At 54.8% G+C, this 15,555-nt stretch overlaps 1 protein-coding gene across 1 annotated transcript; it reads left to right on the plus strand.

Moving 5' to 3' along the window:
• Positions 1–3,262: 3,262 nt before the first annotated feature.
• Positions 3,263–12,317, plus strand: LOC101834571 (refilin-A). The gene is made up of 3 exons (XM_005080657.4): positions 3,263–3,572; positions 10,257–10,366; positions 10,960–12,317. Exons 1-3 carry the CDS (start codon positions 3,399–3,401, stop codon positions 11,426–11,428), a joined length of 753 nt encoding a protein of 250 aa, XP_005080714.1. The 5' UTR covers positions 3,263–3,398; the 3' UTR covers positions 11,429–12,317.
• Positions 12,318–15,555: the final 3,238 nt, after the last annotated feature.

The following is a 15,555-nucleotide window of genomic DNA, read 5'->3' on the forward strand; positions in this document are numbered from 1 at the left end:
TCTAGTACAGTCGATGTTCGTGTCCCTGTGGGCAGTCCTTGAGGGCCCAGCCCTGCTCTAGGAAAGGTTAGTTCACTGGGGCTTGGACTAAGTGACTGGTGGTACCTTGGGAAAAAGCCATTCGTGTTCGTTCATTCCCTACCTGCTGGCCTTTCCCGCTAGCAATGGTGACTTCTCCTGAAAAGCACCCAGGAAGAACTCCGGACACCTTCCTTCTCCTAGAGGTGTGTGTGTGTGTGGCATAAGTGGCTTCCCTACCCCCAGCCTGAGACATGTGCATGTCAGGAGCACCCCACTCACCCTTCCTGTGACATATTTGTGTCCCCTGTCATTTTCTTGCCTCCAAATTCCCCTCTTCAGTGTTGGCCATGTTGGAACACTCACAGCTCCTGCTTTAGAGTCTTGAGGTCCGGAGCTCTGAGTGTGGCATACCGGGCCAGTGCTGGCCTGCTTCAGCCCTTGCTGTAGCACTGGATATATGCCGTGCTCAGATAGTGACTAACCTCATTTCCAGGTCCCCCCTCTAAGGTCCCTTGCCAGCTGCCGCTGAGGCAGTCCAACTCACGGAGTCTATGGAAGTCATTGCCCTTTTCTTGCCTCTGACATCTCCAGACTGTGTTGCCTTGGGAGGAGCCAAGCACTGACAGTACTGGCTTTCAGCGGTCGGCAGCCCAGGCCTGTGGCTGTGGATCCCCATAGGTCAGAAGTCATGGCCACCGTCACCTGTGTGGGCGTCTGCTTGGCATTTGACATTTGCAATGAGACTGGATTTTCCTGCCTGTTGGTGTCCATGTGTCTTCACTGTTACCCAGAACAGTTTGGTTCCTTCCAGAGGAAGCCATGTGCTGGTGTAGGGAAATTTCCAGAAGTCAGCCAGCATTGTCCTGAAAGAGCCACTATGTAGGAGTCTCTGTTCAGTGTAAATGGGGCAGAGGCCAGGACTGCAGGGGGCTAGGGCCCAGGCCTGCATCAGAGACATCACAACAAATTTTATTGTCAAAACAAATGTGAATAATTCAAAAAGGGCACAGGCCATCAAAAAAATTAGGTTAAAAGGTTTTCTTTTTAATTGTGTGTGTGTATATGTAGGCTTATATACTTTGAGTGTAGGAACCCACAGAGGCCAGAAGAGGGTGTTAATCTGGAGTGGAGTTACAGGTGTTTTGAACAGTCCGATGTGGGATTTAAACTCTGGTCCTCTTGCAAAAGTGTTGCGTGCTTATCCACTTCTCTAGCCTGATAACAAAGTTTTAAGCAAAGCCAGGGTGCCTACACTTTCAAAGTCCTGGTCTGTTGTGGAATATTACTTTGACTAGACAAAGATGTGCTACATTGTTTATGCTGCATTTGTTTAGGATGTAAAGATGTGCCGCTGTTTCACCTTGCCTGCCTAAGGAACCTGATTGGCTTAATAAAAAGCTGAACATCCAATAGCTAGGCAGTAGAAGGATAGGCGGGGCTGGCGGGAAGAGAGGATTAAAAGGAGGAGGAAGAAATGAGGGAGAATGAAAGGCATACTCCTGGGGCTGGTCAATCACCAGCCAGCCAGACACAGAGGAAGCAGTGACAGGACACACAGAATGAAAGAAAAGAAAAGGAAGGCAAACAAAGAAAAAACAACCCTGGGGCAAAACATAGAGGAAGAGAAACAGGTTACCTTGTAAGACAAGGCTGAGCTTTCAAAACTAGTAAGTCTCCATGTCATGATTTGGGAGCTGGTTGGTGGCCCAAAAGACAGCCTGGTACACTGGTCCTTAACTTGTCCTCAGCTCACCTTCAGTGACTTCCTGAGGGTTCTAGAGAGTCAGTGACATCCAGTGAGCACTAGCACCCGGCACTGGGGACGGCCGTTCTGTATTTCACATTCCTGAGAGGCCTGCCACCTACTTCATCCTGTGAAACTCGGTAACACAGACCCATTTCTGGTCAAGGGGCCCCTGGGTGAAATTTCTTGTGGGTTCCATTCAGGCAGCCAAAGCCCCAAGTTCATTCCTAGATGACATAGGTCCAGGCTGTATGCTTTTCTAGTAACAGGGTTCAGCCTGCCACTCGACTGTGACAGCCTCTGGTGGCACCTTGCTCTCTCTACCATAGGGCCTTGCATCCTGCTGTTCCTTGTACATCCTGCTGTTCCCTCAAGTGTCCCCTCCTCTGAGAAGCCCTCCCTGATTGACTGGCACAACTGCCTCCGATTATCCCCGCTGGTGGCACCTTTGTTGAGCCCCAGCCTATATCACCTGGTGTATTATTCCCCCACCCCACTGAGTGGTTCTCGCTCCCCCCCCCCAGTGGTTCTGAGGACAGGCCAGCCAGCTGCACCTGAGTCCAGGCCTAGGCACGCCTGCAGGCCAGAGGACTTGGCCTACCTACAGAGGAAGACAAACCCCCAGGGGCCACTATGAAGCTGTGGTCTCTCCTTCTGTCCAGCAGACGTGGGGTAGATGGACATGCAGAGGTCACTTGTCCCCTACGCTGCGTGCCATCCTGCCGAGTAACCCGTAGGTATCTGAGATCCTGTGTTCGGACGTGAGCCTGGAGGCAGGCGGTGGTGGGGTGCGGGATGCCCTCTAGTCCCTGCCAGAAGAGCAGGCAGAATGGGAGCTGTGTGTCCAGCTCCCGTGGAGATAAAGTGGGCAGAGCCCTGGCCCTGAATGAGACCTTTTAGAGCAGTGGTTCTCAACCTTGGGGTCACCACCCGTGGGGGATGGGAATCAAAGGACCCTCTCACAGGGGTTGCCTAAGACCACCAGAAAACACAGATATTTATTTATTATTTTGGTTTTGGTTTTGGCTTTTCGAGACAGGGTTTCTCTGTGTGGCTTTGGAGGCTGTCCTGGAACTCGCTCTGTAGACCAGGCTGGCCTTGAGCTCGCAAAGATCTGCCTGCTTCTGCCTCCTGAGTGCTGGGATTAAAGGCATGAACCATCAACGCCCGGCAGAAAACACAGATTTTATTTATATTAAGATTCATAACAGGCCAGCTGGGCGTTGATGGTTGCTGAAGGTGCTTTGCTTGGAGACCCAGACCAGGTGAGGGACCCCGGCAATGGCCCCGCTGGTGGCTCAGCGTTCTTGCTGAGGTGGCTATGGACTCGAATCAGCATTCAATACCTCCGGGGTGGGGTGGGGGTGACTTTTGGACTTTTGCAGGCTGGGGACCTTGCAGTCCTCACCCTGCCCTGGCCGGGTGGGTGGTCAGGGCGGGAGCGAGAGGCTCAGGAGGAGGAGGGCGGGGAGGGGGCGGCGCCTGGGAAAGGAGGCTCAGCTGGCGGCTGGAGGCGTTTGCATCGGGAGTGGGTCTCAGCTGGAGCCGCAGGCCAGAGCTTTCGCGGCTCCCCTCCGGCCCAGTGGTGGCGGGGACTCGAGCTACTGGGGCCCAAGCCCCGCGCCCGCCAGTCATGGTGGGTCACCTGCATCTGCAGGCCATGGGGGACACGAGGGAGCAGAGCCGCGACGGCTTGCTGGACAGTCCCGACTCGGGACTGCCCCCGAGTCCCAGTCCTAGCCCTCCCTTCTACGCCCTGGACGCCCGTGCCACCACCGAGCACCCAGGACCCAATGAGGCACCAGCGGTAAGACGCGGGGACCCGGCAGTGGGAGGGCCATGCAAAAGCCAGCATGGTCTCCTCCCTCCTGAGGCTGACATGGAATCGCACCAGACTCACCAGGACCTGTAGGCTGGGAGTTTCAGGGTGGGTGCTGAGAGTACAGAGTAATGTCTTGGTGCCCCCAACGTCTAACCCTGCAAAGGGGCCTGTTGGGGCCATCTGTCCGTGGGTTCCGTTCCTGCTGCTGCCTCCTGCCCTGTTGACCCATCCCGGGACAGGACCCATCCTGGGTCTGCTAAATGGAGACATGTTTGAAAACCAGCTCGGCCTGAAAGCCTCCACGGGCTTTGTCTTGTGGGTGTAGAAGAGGAACTGCCCTCGGAGCTGGGACTCTAGAGGCTGCTGGATCGGCTTTGCCTGGATTGTTCTGGTGATGGGGTAGAGGGAGAAACTTGAAGAAAGGGCGGCTGGACACAGCAGAGGTTACACTTGAGCCTGTCTGTGGCTTGATGGCCTCCACGGGGTGTGTTAAGGCCATTCCCGCCAAGGTGTGCAGAGCGCAGGAAGCATTTGAACCCCTTTAAGCAAGGTTCAGCCTGCTTCCCCTCCAGGCATTACATAGTCCAGGGCACACACAGTTCAGGGATCCCAACTTTTATTTAAATCTCAAGTGACTCAAGCATGCAGGGAAGTTGCAAGCCTGTCTTGAACTTGCACCTCGCTTTGGGGAGGGTGTGTGTGTGGGGGGTAGAGGACTTTAGGAGTAAAGACAAGTGAGCAATGCTGTTCTCAGGGAACCTTGGGGACAGACAGGCCAGTGCTCCTGCAGCTGTGGATCGCATGGTGGGGAAGAAATCTCAGGACGTATTCTGAGGGAGGTCAGAAAGAAGGGACCAGGAAGATGTTGCTCCGATTCTCTGTGACCCAGAGACCTCCTTCTGCAGGGAATTCTGGATGCTTCCCGTGCCAGCCATAGGTGCCGTGAGAACAGCGTGCCCGGCTGGCTGCTGCTGCTATTGTTTCCTTTCCTGGCTAAGTAGGTGCCAGTTACGGAGCTATACTTCCCGGTTCTGTGGCTTTGTATGGGCAGGAAAGCCTGGGGCCATTGGGGCCCAGGTAATGCAGGACAGCTGATGTGTGAATGATATTTCCCTCTTGCGGGGATGATGGCTCTCTCTACCAGTGAGTGCTTGCTTGCCTCTGACCTCCATTTCCTGGAGGAAGTCGGGGCACAGAAATGGTCAGGAAGTTGCCCAAAGCTGCCCAGAATAGAACCAGGGAACCTGGTTCCAGTGTGCCTTTAAACCTTCCCTGGCTTTCACTGTGTAGCGAGTTAATGACCTTTTAAATTTTTAAACAGAAAAACAAGACTACGTAGCTATGGGGTTGAGGTGCTGCTTTTAATAAAGAGAGGAAGTAGTAGCCATGGCAACCTTGCCTCGGGTTTGGGGCCCCATCTGGGGCCATGCCCATCCGCCCACCTACCAGTTACTACCCACCAGGTCGCCCACCTCCTTGAGATCCCATTCCTTCTGTACTCTGTGGTTTACTGGCCATCCTGTCCCCCTGCTTGGGTAACTCTTGGCCCAGGTGTAGGCAGGCTGACAATTGCCAACTGATTGGTCTGCTGCGTAGGATAGAAGGCGGCTATCCCTCATCGTGGGGCCCTGTGCAAGGAGGCTATGTGGAGGTGGTCATGTGTCCCCTGGCTCCCTCCAGCATCAGTGTCATTCTCGTGGGGAGCTACGTTCACTTCCTTCGGGGTGTGACACAGTGCCAGGAGCCATGGGCGGCCATGTAGGGTGTGACTGCAACCAGACAGGCAGGCCTCAGAGAACCAGAGCAAACCAGGGAGTGGACTTTAGTCATACAGGGCTGAAATGTGTCTGGTCTAAGAGGGTGGCGTGTGCCAGTGTCCTGTGGCAGAGTCCAGAGAACAAGAAGAGGGTCTAGGTCAGGCAGCTGGAAGCTAATGCTTTGTTTTTTTTTTTTTAAATAGGCTTGTGTCTTTTATTTTTTAAAAACAGCACCACAAGCTCCCAGGACCCCCAGATTAGAAACCTCAATCAGGGATGTAACTGGGAAGTGTGTGAAGAGTACACAGTGACCTTTTGTGTGTGTTTAGGGGGTGTGTGCTGCTCTGCCATGTGGCCCCTGGGGAGCAAGATGCTTTGGCTGGAGTGGGGACCATTTGGCTGCTACCTTTCCCCCCAAGAATGATCAGCCATCCAGGCAAGGCTAGATGAAAACAAACTGACCCTAGCTTTGTCTGCCACTCTGGGCTTCTGCACTGGGTGATAAACATCAGCCCCCCCCCCCAGAATTCCAGCACAGCTGTGGCGTGTGGGGTAGGTATGGCGGGGAGCCATGTCCTGCTGGCTGAGGACAGACTCCCAGCACTGACAGGCAGTTTGGGCAACTTCGGCCTGCACCTACCCCCCCCCCCCCGCCCCCACCGTTGGGTTTTATTGTCCCCAGGGGACTGCAGGTGGCTTTGGGAATCTGACCTGGAGGACTCTCTGGGTGTTGAGTGTTTGCTTAGAACCCTCCCACGGGCCGCCTTTGTAGTGTGGAGGTTCGGGCTCACTTGAATGACAGGTGACAAGAAGCAGAGTGGGGAGCCACCGGCCACCTCTCCAGTTTCTCCTGGTTGATTCATAAGAAGTCTAGCTTCAAGCCGGGCGTTGGTGGCACACGCCTTTAATCCCAGCACTCGGGAGGCAGAGGCAGGTGGATCTCTGTGAGTTCGAGGCCAGCCTGATCTACAAGAGCTAGTTCCAGGACAGCCTCCAAAGCCACAGAGAAACCCTGTCTTGAAAAACCAAAAAAAAAAAAAAAAAGTCTAGCTTCAGTAGTGCACGGTGGAGTGTGCTTCTGATGTCATTCTGGACTATCCGAAGGGGCTGCAGATCTGGGCTCTGGTCCAAGGAGAGTGGGAAGGGCACGATATAGATGCCACTACTTTGGGGCTTGGTTGTCACATGTAGAGTCTCTGCCTTTTCATTTCTATGAAGGCTGGTATGAGAGATGAGCTGGCTGGTGCCTGGAGTCAGGATGGATGGAAGGACGGACAAGTTAACAGGTGAATAGAATGCACAATAAATTGATAGGCAAAGAGGACAGGGCTCAACAGACCCATGGCCTAGGTGGGGTGTCTGCGTGGGCGCTTGTGGAAGGGAGTGAGTGGGGGAGGCGGGGCTTCCTCCAGCCTAGTCGTCTGCTTCACTTCCAGGGGACTGCCAGTCAGTCTCCACAGCCCAGCCCCCAAAGTTGGGGCACCTGCTCTGAAGAGCCTAACCTGGAGCGTGACAGTGAGGCCACACCCTGACAGGTGTCTGGGGAACCCACAAGCAGCCACCTTCTGGGGAAAGCACCACAGACGGGACTGCTGAAGATGGCTGCGTCTAATGTGCTACAAACATGTGGTTTGGACTATGGAGGCCACACCACCAGAGTCAAGGCCTAAGGAGGGCTCTCTCTTTGACTGGTAAAGTCCATGCCTGGCTTCCGGTAGTAATCCATTGGTCCAGTGTTGTGGAGTTTCCCGCAGCTGTTTTGCCCCAAATAAACACACAGGCGCTATATTAATTATGAAATTGTTGGCTGATGACTAGGGCTTCTTATTGGCTAACTCTGTCTTAATTATTAACCCATTTCTATTAATCAAGTATTTCCACATGGTCTTATCTTACTGGAGAAGGGTCCAGACCTCTAACTTTTTTGGTTGCTCCCATGTTCTGGCGGGTTCTTTCTGCCGAACTCTCCCAGAATTCTTCTTGTCTCCTAGCCCCGCCCATCTTCCTGCCTCATTGACCGAACAGTGTTTTTATTCATTAACCAGTAAGAGAAACATATAGAAGGACAACCCCCATCAGTCCAGTGACAATCTGTGGCTTTTGGTGGGAACCCTTAGCCGGGGTGGCCTGTGGCACCCTAGCTTGAGATGCAGTACAGTATCTGTGTCCATCTTCACCTGAGTGTTCTTGTGTCCCCTGTCTAAGGACACTAGTCATCCTGTTAGTGCCCACCTTAGCCCAGGGCCACCTCACACCTCTAGACCCCCATGTCAGTTGGAGGTTCCGCTGACGGGGGTTTGGGACTCAACTATCCGTGTGGGGACAGTCAGCATCACCAGTTTTTCTGGCTTGCAGTGGGGACCCATCTGGGGGACCTCTCCTAATTGCACTGCTCTCGTGGCCGTTTCCCAAGCTGTGTATCAGGCTAACTGCAGCCTACATTGGGCCCTTGAGACTTCAGAGCCCCTTGGGGGGGGTCTCTTGGTCTTCTCCTGAGCAGGTGGCATTTTCTTTGGTCTTACATAGCTGCCTAGTGTGGCATATAGGAGTTTTAAAAAGTCCACCCCCTCCCACTAATAGCCTCCTGCAGGGAGGTCAGGGACTTGGACTGCTACGGCCTCGCTTTGCTTCATTTCCTCCTGGGCCAAGGTCAGAGTCAACCCAAGCCCAGCACAGGAGCTTCTGCTCACAAACATATTTGACATGGGCTTGAGAGGGTGAGACAGGAGGATTGTTGGGAGCTGCAGGCCTGGTCTGTAGCGTGAGACTTCAAAGCAAACCAGAAGCTGCGGAGGGTGTCTTGTGGAAACCCATTTGACCCTTGCAAAGTCTCCATGTGGCACTGTGTGTGTGTGGGGAGGTGCCACACAAATGGGGGTCCTGGCTGTTTGCTACCTCCAGCAGCAGCCAGTGGGGCTGTCCCCTCCCTCACTGATAGGTGCTTATGGGCTTAATGATTTCCATGGGCTATGGCACTATTTTGGCCCCATGGCTTGCTCATTTGGGCCTGAACACCGTCAGGTGGGGCTGTCTCTGCATTGCACCGTTCTCTGCCATAGTACATAATCGCCAAGTCCCATGTCACCACACCTCCAGCTAGCAATGTTTGCCATTACTGGGCGGGGCAGTCAGGAACCCATTATTCTCAGAGCGTCAGCCCTGGTACCTACCCTACCCTAGCTGCCCAGGTGCCCAGTAGTTAGTCAGCTGTCCTGGTCTGCCCATGGCTCTCAGCACTCAGGAAGAGGGCAAGGCTGGGAGTCAGGGCCAGCTGCTGGTGGTGGGGTCACTGTAGTCAGTAGAAGGCAGTATGGGGATGGAAACCTCTGCCCTCAGCCTTTTCTTCCTCTCTATTCTGGTGTCCCAGAGCTGCAAGGGGACACTGAAACCCCAGGGAACTAGTGTGTATTCTATATGCAGTTGGAACAGTTCAGGCCATAGAACTGTATACTGAAGCTGGAGATATGTGTGGCCATGTACATGCCGGGGAGACCAGAAGGGGGAACTGGTCCCCTGGAACTTGAGTTAGGTTGTTTGTAAGCCACCACGTGAATGCCGGGAACTGGATCTAGATCCTCACCAGAAGCGGTGTCTTAACCATTGAGCCATCCATCCTACAGCGCCTTGGAGAATCTTTTGAAGAACAGGGCCTCTGATCCCTGGATGGCCGGCCACCTTTCTGGGCCTGGCAGACACTGTGAAGATGACAGCGCATGCAGGCCCTGGGGCTCTGTGCTCATCCTGCGTGCCCCAAGGGTGTTAGAGCCTCACCTCCACAGCCACCCCAGGGCTATACCCCATCTTCTGGGGCGGCACTGTCTTCCACCCAACACAGCTGGGCTTCTTCCCCAAGGGCTCTGCAGGCCAGCTGGGTCCACAGGCTGTAAAGTGAGATCTTCTCTTAGCCAGGGTTTTGACGGCAAAAGTCTTCTCCTGGGGCATGGCTAGTGGCTGCCACCCCCTTCCCTTGGTGTCTAGCCCTGGAACCCTTGGTAGAGTCCTTGGGTATGATGTGCCAGCTGCCCTGCCCCCAGTGGACATCTGGGCTCTGCTCTCTCTCTGTTCCTCCAGTAGGAAGTCCTTGTAGGCAGCCAAACTGTTTCTTCCAGTGGGGCCCTTTGGAGAACCTCTGCCTCCCTCTGTTTGAATTGGGCAGAGTCCTGGGAGACAGCTGGCTGAAATGGGCTGCTGCAGGTCGGCCAAGGCCCAGGTAGCAGTTTCGTTTCCCTGTTTTGCCATTTGTCTACGTTCTTGTGTGGCCCAGGCTGGCCTCAAAACTGTGCACCCGAGGTCCGCCTTCTGAGTGCTGGGGTTACAGGCGAGCACCCACTTACTTACGGGGTTGTGGAGGTGGGACACAAGGCCTCATGCATGCTAGGCAAGCACTCTCTAACGCCTGGGCTAACGCCCCAGCCCATGAGCTGTTGTTTCATTCGGGGTTAATGGGCTGGGGAATATGGTGCAGTGGTAGCTTACTCGGTGTGTATTAGGTTCTGCAATGCTCTGGACCCAATTGTACGCATCTGCCTTCTGAACTGAATGCTTGCTTTGGCCTAGCGCTGTGCCAAGGGCATGGCAGCTCCTCAGCAAACTTACCTTGTGCCCCTGGGGGAACACGGAACTGCAAACAGCCTCCCTGGTGTTATTTCCATAAACACCTCACCTGGGAGCTTTGTGACAGGGATCAGAGCTGATGTCACTCAATCCTGAGGCTGCCCGGGGTTCCCTGGGAGCCAGGTGCTTTTACCTGACCCAGGAACTATCCCACCTGGGTGCTAATGTGTGAAGACAGTCATGTCCCACCCCCATGGTGTTATGCAGAGGTACTGGGTATGTCTGTCTGTCTGACCTCCCTGTTGTCAGTACTGGGGGGTAGTGTACAAATTGTGATTCCTCCCATTTCTCCACATAGGCCACTTCCCTCTTCCAAAGTCCCCCAGCCCCGGAGATGAGGCCCCGTCTGCTGCCTGTGTTCTTTGGGGAGAGCATCAAGGTGGACCCAGAACCTGCGCATGAAATCCGGTGAGTAGGCCAAGAGTAAGGTGGGCGGGACTTCTCTAAGGGAGGATCCTGCCGAGCTGTATGAAGGGGTCCTGTACGTGGAGAACGGGCCTGCCTGACCATGGGCAGGACACTACTTGACTGTAGGGCCGAGCAGCAAGCTTTGTTGGGCTCAGCAACTCTTACCTTCTGGCACTGCCTCCTCTGGAGGGCACCCCTCCCCTTCTTGGTATCAAACCAGACTCTGGAAGTGGCATTGCGGTCACTGACTGGTCCCTCTGAATGGGGGAGATACCCACCAAGAGGGGCTGCGGGAACTTTCATAGGCTTTCTAACATGGCAAAGTTGGGAGAGCCTACAGGAGACACTTGCTCTGTTCTCCCATGTCCCTGAATACTCCAACCACGTGATATCCCTCCATGGTGACAGTCCAGTGCCACAAGGCCACCACCTAAACAGCGTCCATCATCCCAATTTAGGGTGCAGCAGTCCGTGCTGCTTGCCACTCATTATTCTCCCAGCTGGGACTTTGACCCTTCACAGGCAGGGGGTTCTGTGTCAGGCTGAGGGAGGTAGGCAACTCACCCCCTTCGTTACTTAACTGTCCTCCCCAGCTGCAACTCCGAGGTCACCTATGCCTCAGAGAGGTACTTCCGCGACAAGATCTTCTACGCTCCAGTGCCCACGGTCACCGCCTACAGTGAGACCATAGTGGCGACACCCAACTGTACGTGGCGCAGCTACCGCAGCCAGCTGACCTTGGAGCCCCGCCCACGCGCCCTGCGGTTCGGGAGCACCGCAATCATCTTCCCCAAGCTGGCCCGCAACTCCTTCCGCACCACCCTGCACTGCAGCCTCGGCCAGCCGCGCCACTGGTTCTCCTCCAGCCTCCAGCTGCAACGGTGCGGTGCGGGGACCCTGTGTTCGGTTCCCACAGCCCTGACGCAGTCTGAGGAACCAGGTGGCAGAGGAGGAGCCGGGTCTGGGAGAGGTCCCAGAAAGACGGACAGATGGGCAGAGGCTCGGCCTGGAACCTGGGCCCCAGGAGACACAGAGCTCTGTGGCCTGAACGAACGAGTATGAGGCCGCTTCTGGAAGCCTGTTCCCACCACAGGCTGGGCTGGCTGTGCCTGAGCTCCGGCCTGGAGGATTTGGGAAACGCTTCTTTCATTACTTTTCATAGCTACCAGGTTGTATGGCTTCAAGAGCAGGGCCAGGCATGTCCTGGTGTGCCCTCAAAGCAGAGACAGCCCTGTGTACCCAGGACACAGGGGACCCAGCCTCAGAAGTGGCCAGGCTCCCAACCTCATTCTCAGAGGCTCACTTCCAAAACAGGCATTCGAACGTGCTCGTCTCAGCCTGAGAACCCAGGTGAGGAGGGCCGAGCTAGCAAAGTCTGTGGCCTCAGACTGCCCAGAGCACATCCTCTGCTGTGGAGGGCCTAGCCCTACAGGGCAGTCCCAAGTGTCCCCACAAGACACTTTTTGGCAGGTGCCCACTTCAGAGGCAATGATGGGACATGGCCAACACCTGCCCATGGCCGACTCTAGCCCTGCCGTAGACTCGAGAGGACCTGCGGTGGCTTCCCTTGGCCTCCTGCTCTCACCCAGGATGGAGCCTACAGTGACACCTCAGTTTCTGAGCTTCACCCTTGTATTTATGGCGTTGTGAAGGAGAGCCATTGTTTTGGCTCTTGCCAAAACGTGGTGCTGTCCCGTGATGCCCAGGCTAAAGTGACTCACCCACAAGTCTACTTAGAGGTGGAGACGTCCTTTTGGCCTGGTTTCCAGTAACTGGAAACCTGCCTGCTGTCCCCATGGTGGGCCAGGGGAGGGAAGGGACACTTTTTGTTGGGCGAATAGGAACCAAATGACTGATAGATTCCCATCTATCTATATAGCTTATCAGAGGTGTCTTCCGGTTGAACGATGTTAAGAATTGGTGAATTACCTTAATAAAACATATACACAGAGCCAGGATGTCTTCAGTTTCTGAGGTGCCCCTGGGGTGGGAGAGGGGAATCCTGGTATGTCCAGGCTCACTTTTCCTCCCACCCATCATCACTCTGAGGGACCCTGGCTCCCCTGTTCCTGGGGGGACAGAAGAACTACAGAGAGTCTCCATAGAGCTAGGCCAGGGCCCTACCACCAATCTACAGACACAAGCCACAACTGGGTTTCCACACTAGTGGCCTGTGGCTGTAGATAGGGTTTCACTATGTAGCCCTGGCTGTCCTGAATGTTCCTACATAGCCCGAGCTGGCCTTGAGTGCACAGAAAGCAGCCCGCCTCTGCCTCCTAAGTGCTAGGATCAAAGGTGTGCACCACCACGTCCAGTCTGTGGCTAACTTCTTTATGCTGCAAAAAAGGGGAGTAAAATCTGTAGCACCCGTGCCTAGAGTGACCTTGGTGAATCCCAGTCTCATCAGCCAGACTCGTGCCCTGGCGGGCTCCGGACACTCCACTTCCTCCCTGGGCAGGAATAAAGGACGTTGGTCCTGAGCCTGTATCTGTTGGGAGCATTTTTCTCATTTTGTTCATTTACCCTTTATCACGGCGCCCCCACAAGGAGCGGGAAAAGAAGTGCCCAGGAAGGGTGTGGGCTGGGGAAGCAAGAGGCTCTGAGGGAGGTGACAGCTGGGTCCCCACAGCTCCCTGGGGAATCTGCAACTGAATCTGGCTCCTTTATTGGCCATCCTAGCTTCATCTGGCATGGCCTCAGATCCCTGGACCAGCTGCCGAGGATGAGGGACATGTGTCCTCCCACAAAGTCATGCCTGGCTTTCTGCCCTCACCTTGTCCACAGCCGAGAAAGAGCAGGGCCACTAAGTGGGGGCAGCGCTGCTGTCCTCACCACGCCTGTTCTGCAGATGGGCAGGGTAGTGGAGAGACCCCCAAGCTCTGGGGGCTGCTTAGGGGCCGTTCATTACAACCCTTGCTCTTGAATCTCGCTGACCTGCCTTGTGGCGTGTTCCATCCCAAGCTTGGACCGGTTACTTCTCATCACTTTAGAAAATGAGCCATGCATGGCCTTTCTCACAAACTCCCGGTCCCCACCCTGGTTTTCCAAGCGTCTCTGGCTAGGCCTCACCTCTTCCCATGGGCTGTGTCCCCCACAGCCTTGCCTCTCTCTTGAAGGCTGTTACTCCCAGGAAGTCCCCATGACTGCTCTGGTTCCAGAGTCAAGCCCAGGGGACCAGGCAGGGCACGTTCACCCTGTGGGCAGAGCTCTCTCTGGGGAAGGGGTCACATTCTATCTGGCTTGATTCAGGAGTAGCTAGCTCTCTCTGGATTAAGAGACCCAGAGGAGAGAACGTGGGGGTTCCTAGAGAAGGGTGTACCCCAGCTGGACTTCACAGTGTCTAAAATATCTTCCTGGGAGACAAGGATGAGAAGTCACATCTATTTTAAAGATGGAGGATATGCTGCTCACAGATCAGAGCCAAAGAAGACACTCAGAGGAGACACAGAAGCCACAAGCTCTGCTTCTGTGCCGATTATTGTCTGGGTCTCAAAAATAGACAAGGGGGAGACATGGCTTCATGTCTGAGAGACAGAGGTGGGGTTGGGCTCAGACCAGCTCTAATCTGGTGGCAGCCAAGGGACACCATACTTAAAGAGCTGGTGTGGCAAAGCTACCTGTCTGTCCAGGTGGAGTGGCTATGTCCAGGGTGAGGCCACATAGCGCCACCTGGCTGCTGGCTTTTGCACTGCAGTCTGGACACAGGCCCCTGTGCTCAGACTAGCATGGTACAGGCCTGCATTGTGGCTCCCAGGTTTTTGCCTGGAGTTCACAGGATAAACTCGGGGCAACTTGAAGCCCCTAGAGGATGCAAACTCCTCTCCCCACTCTGGCTCAGACATCCCAGGGAGATGGCACTGGGTGCCTGGGGTCTACTGGGGAGATAAGGAGCACTGCCTAAGCACTTGAGCCTCCCTAGCCAGGCCCCTGCCCAGGACAGGTGTGGCAGGGATGGCTGCTTTGGATCCCCAGGCTGCTCCCTGCTATGGAATCGCTTTCCTTTAGGCAGATCCACTCACCTGCCAGCAGAGCCATGGTGGGTTCCTTCTGGAGACTTGGGACCATCTGTCACAGCATCCTTGGCTACCCAGGTTCGGAGCTGAGAATCAGGGCCAGGCTGACACCTTGGCATACATGTGTGGTACAAGGCTGGGCTGAGCTCATGGCTCTGCCGGGAGATGTGTAAATTCACTTTGAGTGGGTGGTCTCTGGTGACAGTACTCCAGCCAGCACCACCCCGAGGTCGTGGCATGAGAGGGAACTCCAAGGCACCCAAACCCGCCACCTGCACAGGTGGGCCAAGTGAGTTCAGCCAAGTCAGTGTTGGGAAGCTGAAAGCAAAGATGTCCTCCCTTGAGTTAGGGCGGTGGACACCGGAGGTCTAACATCCTGTCCCCGTACTCAGGAAGTCCCCGTACCTCCAGCACCCAGCTGAGCAAAGGATGCTTCTCTGATACCCTTGGAGACCAACCCTCAAACCAGCTCGGAGACAGGTGCTGCAGGACAGGTTGGGGGACTCTGCTGTGGGAGGGAATGGTTACGGTTGGTTTTAATGTCACCTTGTCACAAATCGGGTGGGCAGAGAGCCTCACCTGAAGAACCGTCCTGATGGCTTCGATGTGGGAAGAGCACCGTTGTCAGGAGGATCATCTGGCTCTTTGTTCCGAGTGGCTTTGCCTTGATGACTCCCTGGCTGACCGGAGAACTAGGGTTTCTAAGCTTTCCTCATGCAATAGGACCAGTGGTGCGCCAGAAAATTTCCGGGCTTCCAGATGCCAGACTGGGACTACAGAGACACTATGCCTTGTGGACTCAGTGACTAAGGGTTGTCACCTCCCACCCCAAGTGAGGGGCAAGCTGTTCTGGGACAATTCCAAATGCTGAGACATTCAGGCTCAAGGATCGAAAACTAAGCTACTTAGTTCTCAGCATCGTGGCTGGGTTTGGCTGTTGTTGCTATTTTAAAGCTAACTTAAGGGGCTGGAGAGATGGCTCCGTGGTTAAGGGCACTGGCTGCTCTTCCAGAGGACCTGGGTTCAGTTCCCAGGACCCACACTAGTGGCTCACAACTGTCTGTAACTCCAGTCTGATCTTTGCAGGTACCAGGCATGCATGTGGTATATATACAGATCAAACATCAATGCACATAAAAAATAATCAAACAAACATTTTTTCAAAAAAGCTTATTT

The sequence above is a fragment of the Mesocricetus auratus genome, unplaced genomic scaffold (assembly GCF_017639785.1).
Source record: "Mesocricetus auratus isolate SY011 unplaced genomic scaffold, BCM_Maur_2.0 Super-Scaffold_100025, whole genome shotgun sequence".
In the NCBI taxonomy this organism is placed as follows: domain Eukaryota; kingdom Metazoa; phylum Chordata; class Mammalia; order Rodentia; family Cricetidae; genus Mesocricetus; species Mesocricetus auratus.